The 8245-nt window shown below is 43.9% G+C and overlaps 1 protein-coding gene and 1 long non-coding RNA gene across 4 annotated transcripts in view; one reads left to right on the plus strand and one right to left on the minus strand.

Moving 5' to 3' along the window:
* The window catches only part of SNX29 (sorting nexin 29), a 231346-nt gene that overhangs the window by 207346 nt on the left and 15755 nt on the right, over positions 1 to 8245 (minus strand). For all 3 annotated transcript variants that reach the window (XM_079952375.1, XM_079952373.1, XM_079952374.1), the window contains 4 exons: positions 6827 to 6897; positions 5891 to 6139; positions 3989 to 4367; positions 882 to 1000 (listed from right to left, as the gene is read on the minus strand). In XM_079952375.1, coding sequence (XP_079808501.1) covers positions 882 to 1000; positions 3989 to 4367; positions 5891 to 6139; positions 6827 to 6897 — 818 coding nt within the window. The remainder of the gene's footprint in view (positions 1 to 881; positions 1001 to 3988; positions 4368 to 5890; positions 6140 to 6826; positions 6898 to 8245) is intronic.
* LOC307202486 lies at positions 301 to 4422 on the plus strand. Its single transcript, XR_013832907.1, has 3 exons — positions 301 to 602; positions 2672 to 2729; positions 4385 to 4422. It is a non-coding gene; the product is annotated as an uncharacterized lncRNA (long non-coding RNA).

The raw sequence follows: 8245 nt of genomic DNA on the forward strand, positions 1-8245 counted from the left end.
AGCCAAATAAATTGATGGAGAAATGGGCATATTTTCCCCCCTGATGTACTGGAATAGCAAGTACAATAATAATGTATAGCCATATGTTTTCAGTTTATTGTGATGTGTATTTTTAAGTAGGGGTTTTATTTACTGTGTTGCAAGTAAACTTCTTAATGCAGATTTGTTATAAACAACAATAATAGCAATCACAATACTACATTTACCTCTCCACTACAAACATACAGAAGGCTCACTAGGCAAGGGGAGAGAAAAACGTCAAAGAAAAAATTACATCCTTGCATGCCTCCTTTTAAAAAGCCCAACATTTTGTGTTATAAGTCACTCACCCTCCATGCATTTCAGTTACCGTATTTTTTGCTCCATAAGACACACTTTTTCCCTCCTAAAATGTAAGAGGAAATGCCTGTGTGTCTTATGGAGCGAATGTGTGGTCGATGGCTGGCTCCCTTTCTGGCCCTGCCCCCTTGCCCAGGCCTCCATTGTTGAATGTTCTGCAGACGGAGGCTGTTTCCCCAATGACATGTGACTGGCTGATTAGATTATCAGTCTGGAAACTGTAGAAACGGCTCCCTTTCCTTTCCTAAAGAAGCTGCAGAACTGTGAGCTGAACCCCATAAAAACAGGATTTTTTCCCTTTGCAAAGTAAGCTCAGCAACTTTGAGCTGATCCTCAAAAAAAGGGGCTTTTCCCCTTTGCAAAAGAAGCTGCACAACTGTGAGCTGATCCCCCCAAAAACAGGGCTTTCCCCCTTTCCTCCTCTAAAAACTAGGTGCGTCTTATGGTCAGGTGCATCTTAAGGAGCGAAAAATATGGCACTTGTTTCAGACAGTCTTTGAACTTGGCTGCAAAGATACCAACTGTTAACAATAGATACTCACCAGTCTGGGAGAAAGAGCCTACAGCACTGACAGGAAACAACTCATCAGAATCATCATTCAGGACTTGCAGAGGAGACCAGGCGCAAACCAGCGAGTTGCTCGTGACACCCTCAGACAGTCTAAATAACGACCACATTTTTCAAAAAACAAAAATTGTGTATAACATCAGGCTTTAACTGGAACATATCCTATCCACGAAAACAAAAAGTGTGTTCAAACTGCAAACGATGTCTCTCATGAATTTCTGATGGGTCGACTACAGGGCTGGAAGGAGTTCTCAGGTTGTACAAATATTTGGTTGCATAAAGTAATGTTTATTCTCATTTCTGAGAAACTGACTTATAAATTAAAAGTGTCTCAGGGTGCAACTAAACCTATGTAATCCCCCCAAAAAATTTGGCAGCCATTTTTTACTTATATGACAAGCCAATCCTGGGGATAGCAAGTCCCAATGAAATGTGGCTTTATTTGATTTCATAATGTTTGCTTTGCATTGTCCCTGTATTAGGTTGGGTTTTGTTGTAACATCTAACGCATTGTGCAGTCTCTTGAAAATGTACTTTAGTTTTATTAGGCAATGGCTGTGAACTCGGTTGTCGTTGTTTTGTACTCCCCCACCCCCTGACACACTTCTGTTTTCATTTATTTCTTACTAGATTGTTGCTTTAACTTCATAAGTTTGTCTTGAAAATAAAAAAGTAAGTGTGTTCAAAGCAGCTCACAAGATACTAAAATATGCATCAACATCCATTAACATTTTGGTAAATTTGTCTGGTCAGCTATCCCAACTTTTGCTATTTTTATTTATTTACTGCTCTCTTATTGCCACTACATTCATATCCATATGGTTCTCCTCTCCTCATTTTACCCTGAAAACAACCCTGTGAGGTAGATTAGGCTAGGGACTGTGACTGGCCAAAGGTCACCCAGCGAGCTTCACGGCTATGCAGGGATTTGAATCCTGGTTTCCCAGGTCCTAGGCCAACGCTAGGACCTGGGAAACCAGGATTCAAATCCCTGCATAGCCGTGAAGCTCGCTGGGTGACCTTTGGCAGGGATTTGAATCCTGGTTTCCCAGGTCCTAGGCCAACGCTCTGACCACTACACCACACTGCTTGCCCGAAGCAAGAAGCACCAGACTCTGCACAAACACCCAGTACCAGACAAACACTCTGTATGGCTGTTGTGACATGAGCAGTGGTTTGAATACAGACACAGAGGGCATGGGTTCAGCTCCATCATTAGCATCACCTACAGAAGCACCAGATCCGGGCCTTGACACTAAGCCTGAATCCAGAAGCTTCATCTATCAATCACTTTACATTCAAAAATTTCAAGGCAAGGCAAAAATAAAAATCTGCAAAACAGCATCATGTTGTGAACACAGTACAGGGTAGAAGCCCAGAAGTTGATATGGCACATGGGGTGAGATCATCCTTCCAAGAAGGCTTCCCAAAATAAGAAAGCCTTCAACATGAGGGCAAAATAAAAAAACGGTCAGCCCCTGTCTAATCTGGATAGGGAATGACTCCAATGGGGTATCATTTACCACAGTGTAATCATGTACCGCCTTCTCAGATGAAGATAATATATTCAAATTTTAATGAATTGTTTTCTGCAGCTTTAAAAAAAACAAAAAAAGCACAATTTAAAAAATCTGCTACGTACCATTTGAAACCCTTTCGTGTGCTACTGGGGATACGTACGTATTCTACACTTTCGGAAACACTGATCTAGGGTGATTGCAAAGTGTCTTGAGTTTCCACTAACAAGAAGGGATTTTGTTGCAGGAAACGTCTAACCCAAATCCAAAGGCAGCTCTGCAAGCTCTTCAGGTAAATGTACCAAGTGATTTCTTCCGAGATCAGGTCTCGCTGAGGATCCAAACTGCCCCCCTGTGGCAGAACTGCCTGTATTTCAATACAGTTTGCATCAAACTCCAATCTGGTATCTGAGCTGGCCAATTTCTTCAGTGGATATACATGGGTCCTTGCCCATCATTCCCCTGCTCTGGCTATCTGCTCCCAGCCACTGTCTAAGCTGCTTCTTCTAAACTTGACCAAGGAGCTTCTCTTCACCAGGAATGGACACGGGCTAGCACTGCACTGGGTTAATGCAATGCTGCGGCAGCTAAATGTATACTATATAGTCCTTGGTTCACATGCTTCCTTTGTGACTCAGTCATTGGGCACTTGCTTTGGTTGCAAAAGGACCTAGGATCAATCCCCAGGGGGAGCTAGGAGCTGACCGAAACCCAGGAGATCCACTACCAGTCATTCTGTCTGTAGACCAGTGTTTTCAAAACCTGGGTCCCCAGCTGCTTTTGGGCTACAATTCCTATCATCATGGACCACGGGTCCTGCTAGCTAGGGATGATGAGAGTTGTACACAGCTGGGACCCAAGTTTGGGAACTGCTGGGATAGGCAATACTGACCTGGATGGACCAATAGCCTGACTTTGTAGCAGGCAGCTTCCTACAGTAGATCTTTAAAAAGGATGATTGCTTTCTAGATAAATATGTTCTCGTGCATGCACAAACACAGAGAGAGAGAGAGAAAGAGGGAGTTGCCATTTTTCAAAGTCCAAGAAGATTCATGACAAACTTGGCCAAGGCAGGACAGGTAGAAAGGAGGACTCTGTCACCCGGTTCAGAAAGCGGTGAAAATGAAATCCCCCAAAGATCAAGGGGTGGGGCAGCTTTTTCAGCCCAAGGGCTGCATTCCCTTTTCCAGGTGTGGGGCAGAGCCAGAGGCAAAAGCAGATGGAGCCACAAATGTCATTTTTTCCTTTGTACGGTAATTTCTGCACACACTCGCACACCCATCTCTAGCCTCCACTGAGGCAAATTAGGGCCAGTATCGGAGTTGAAGGACACCTTCAAGCCAGGCAAAAACACTTGGGGGTTCAAAGCAGGGCCAGGGTGGGGAGTGGCCTGGGGAAAGGGGTACGAGGGCCAGAGAGAGAGACTTGCGAGTGTGGAATTTGGCCCCCAAACCTGCTGAAGAGAAAAGCCATGCGAGACAAAACAACCCCTGAATCTCTTGAGTTTGCCTCTTAATTAACATAGGGAAACGCCACATGTCTTGGGACACTGCAGAATACTCACTTTCCACAAGACTCTGTGTCTTCTACCATGCAGCGGTTTCCTAAAATTTTGCCGTACGCTTCGTCATTTTCATCCACATCTTCATCGTCTATACTTTTCACATCCAACTTTTGGAAGCCACAGTCCCCATTGAGATATACAGAATCGTTTTTCAACAAAGGCACACTTTGGTCCCCGCTCAGTTTAGCTAGCGTCTCTCTGGGGCCAGGGGGAGAAGCTACGTAGGGGGAAAACCTGTCCAAGTTTTCTTCGGAGCTTTCCCCTGCAACAATTCCCCTTAAGACATCCCCCGGGTTTTGCTCATCTTCCTCATCATCAAACGAAATGATATTTGTGACTTTCTTCTTTTTCTTCACCCGATCTTTTCTGCATTTTAAATCTGCAGAAGAGAGAGAGAGAGAGATGAACACAGAAGATTTCAAAACACACAGCCTATAAGAAAAGTAGTTTTGTTATTTTAGAAAGCTTATTCTAATTTTACAGGGTAGCATATATGCAACGGGGGGGGGGGGGAGAGTGTGAAATAATAGTTTTTCAGGATACTAATAAGAGAACTGTAGAGAGGGACCACAAGGGTCATCTAGCCCAACTCTCTGCAATGCAGGAACCTTTCACCCCATGTGGGGCTCAAACCCGCAGTCCTGAGATTAGGAGTCTCATGCTCTACCAACTGAGGTACCCTAATCATTATGCCTAAACCCAGCTTATTTCTAGAATCAAGATTTTATAGCAGGTCATTTGAAACCATGGTTTTGTGATAGCCACAGTTTGTGATAGCCATGGTTTTAAAATTCCAAGCCTGGTTTGAATTCGCAAATGTATAGGTGAACTGCAACTTAAGTGCTACTTTTCCATTTTCCAGAGGTGAAGCAAATTGTTGCAATTTTATCAGTTCAGACATCATGCCAAATTATGAGCTTTTAAAAGGTGGCTTTGCACAGCTGTAGAAAGGAAACCAATTTCTTATGAATTTATTCTTCACGTTATTGCTACAGCTCATATGGATTCCTGACGGCAAACACAGATATGGCCTAGAACAATGTAGTAGCTTGTCATTCTTAACTTTACAACGAGAACTCTCGACCTAGTTGCCGTCTCTTGCCATGCCTTTTCCCCTTGATACAGACAGAAAGTCTACAACTTAACTGGCCTATCATGTGTTTATCTGAATGTGTTAGCTGCTTGACCACCTATACATGATGAATCTTTATTTCTTGCATTCACATCCCACCTTTCCTCCAAAGAACTAAGGCAGGGCATGTGGTTCTTCCTCCTCCCCATTACCCCCATAACAACCCTGTGAGGTAGGTTAGGCTAAGAATTAGTGACTGACTCCAGGTCACCCAGGGAGTTTCGTGGCTGAAACCCTTGTCTCCCATGTCCTAGTCCTGCTCTCTAACCATTGCATCATACCATGCAGAAGCAAACAACTGGGTACAGTGGTGCCCCGCAAGACGAACGCCTCGCAAGACGGAAAACCCGCTAGACGAAAGGGTTTTCCGTTTTGGAGGCGCTTCGCAAAACAAATTTCCCTATGGGCTCGCTTCGCAAGACGAAAATGTCTTGCGAGTTCCTGCGGGGTTTTTTCCCTCCCCCCCCCTTTTCCTAAGCGCTAAGCCGCTTATCAGCTGATCCGCTAAAAGCCGCTAAACCGCTAATAGCGCTAATCCGCTAAGCTGTCAATGGGCTTGCTTCGCAAGACGAAAAAACCGCTATACGAAGAGACTCACGGAACGGATTAATTTCGTCTTGCGAGGCACCACTGTACATGGAAGAGGTGCTGCCTAGGAGATAAGGTATGAGTGAAAACCTCCCAATGTTCAAAATCACAGCTACCATCTAAAACAAGCCTCTTTTCTTGCAGGCTACCTCTGTCAATGCAGTCGGCTCAGTAAGACTTACCACCGCTAAGACTCTTCGATAAAATGGGCAAGGGGTCAGCATCTTGATCCGATTTGATTAAGATCGAAACAGGAGAGGATGCTGTGATTTCTCTGAGGAGGCTGCTAACTCCTTGAGTAGATTCCTTCAACAACGAGGTCACATTCTGTGTGGATTCTTTGAGAAGGTCAGAGACTGTGGGAGGGCACTTGCTTTGCCCATTCAAATCCTTGTTATCAATGTTGATTGCAAAAAGAATAGAATGCAGCCCTTTATATAAAAGCAAAAAAAGGAAATGCAATGTAACTCAGCGGACAAATTTACAAAAAAATATTTATTTCCTAAAATGTATATACCGCTTGATTGTAAAAGAAACCTCAAAGCGGTTCACAAAAAGAAAAGAAAGAACATTATAAGGCTACTGGATCCTTTTAACTTCCCCTCTGTTGCCCAGCAAGGGCACTACAATCAGCTAATGGAACCCAGTTAGTTTTGCTACAATCTGATGATTATCAGCTTGTGGTAACACGGGTGAGGGATTTTTCACTGTTGGCATTAGTTGTGGGCAATGTTCTCCCTGCTGAAATATGGGAGGGTCCCATCAACATTGGCATTCCACCAGCTCCTGAAGACACAACTCTTTAGGCAAGCGTTCCCCTGAAAGGAACTTGTGATTTTACTGTTTAAACCGTGGGGTGGGGTTAAACTGTTTTTAACTGTCATGCTTATTAACTGTTTGTTTTAACTGAGATTGGAACTGTCGTTGGGCATTTCAACTGTGTATTGATTTTATAGTTGTAACCTGCTTAGAAGCCATTTTGGCACGGAAGCAGCATATAAATAAATTCATTTCTTCCTATCAGTACCAGAAACGTTATCCAGCATTGTGTGTTTAAAACATTTCTAGTCCAGTCTTCACCACAAACTGCCCCACAGATCAGACTGGATGATACATACCAGCCGCCATGGTTGGAATCATACTAGAGCGCTCTTCGTCCATCATGAAGGACCAGTCTTCGTAGAAGACACTAGATGTTAAAAAAGAAGGCAGGACAAAAGGGTAAACAAATCTACACATACGGAAGAGGCTGTAGTTCTTAATAACTCCCTTTCAGATGGGGACAGGAGAAGTGCTACACTACTTCTATAAACTGAAAGAGAGCAGAATAGTGGCAAATGTGTTGCCCATGACACCTTTATGATCTAACAAAAAGTCAGGCTTTTTTTACTATTCTCTTCCAACTCTCAAGGCACAGATCAGATACCAAGACTGCATTGTGGCAGAGTGAAGCCAGCCTCAGTTTAGAGAAGAGGCCATAACTCCGTTATGGACAAAGGACTCCTCAATAGTATGATCTATAGTACTTTGTAAACTGCTGAGGCTTAACATTGCAGAGTGCATTTTTAAAAGCTCAGGGACTGGCTTTCTCCAATGTCCCATTAAAACTACTATAAAGACTGTGTATAAAGAACCCGCCAACCTATCCCCACCACCACCCTCTACAATGCTAACAGCCACAGCAATAGCCAAACACCAAACACAACAGGGTGACCAAACCTCATAGCCATCAGTCCCTCAACCCAACCCCATGCATTACTCATCTGATTCCCAACCTTGCGTTATGCCCAAACCAGCCACTCGATACAGGCGTTTCCCAACAGGTGGCTTTCCTGATGTTGTTGGACTACAGTTCCCACCAGTCCCAGCCAGCATGGCCAATGGTGGTGGATGATGGGAGCTGTGGTCTAAAACATCCAGAGGGCACCAGGATGAAGAAGACTGCTCTAGATGAGCGAAGGGAGCGAAGGGTTAAGGCATAGGTAAACTCTGATCTACAGATAACTTAGCTGTGTTATGAGGATTAGAGTCTGCATCCTGAAAAAATAGAGCTAATGCAGACTTTTCTTTGCACAGTAAACAGAACTCTCTCATGCACACTCTTCCATGGAAGATAAGTGAGCTAGAGAGGGCCAGATGCAGCTATCAAGTCTAATAAACCATGGATTGTGAGCCCTGAGAGACAGCCTCCATCCCCACACTTGCCTTCAGGGCGGCAGGTGAACAGAATGAAATGGGAAACCATGGTTTAACGAAGCACCGAGTCAGGAGGTCAAGGGGAGGGATGGTGACAGAGCGCATGGGCACAAGGCTAATTCTCCAACTAATAAACCATGATTTATCAGACAATTGCACTTAAACCAAGTCAATATGTATGGGAGCATGTGGAAGATTGAGCAGGAAGTGTGTGTGTATGAAATGATATAGGCCAAGTGACTTGCCTAAGGTCAGTATCTGTTTGTGGGTTTTTTCATACAGCCTCTTGGGTACCTTAAAACAAAATTGGAAGACTGAAGACTCATACAAAATTGTTATGT

The sequence above is a fragment of the Podarcis cretensis genome (genome assembly GCF_951804945.1).
Source record: "Podarcis cretensis genome assembly, chromosome: 14".
Taxonomy (NCBI): Eukaryota; Metazoa; Chordata; class Lepidosauria; order Squamata; family Lacertidae; genus Podarcis; species Podarcis cretensis.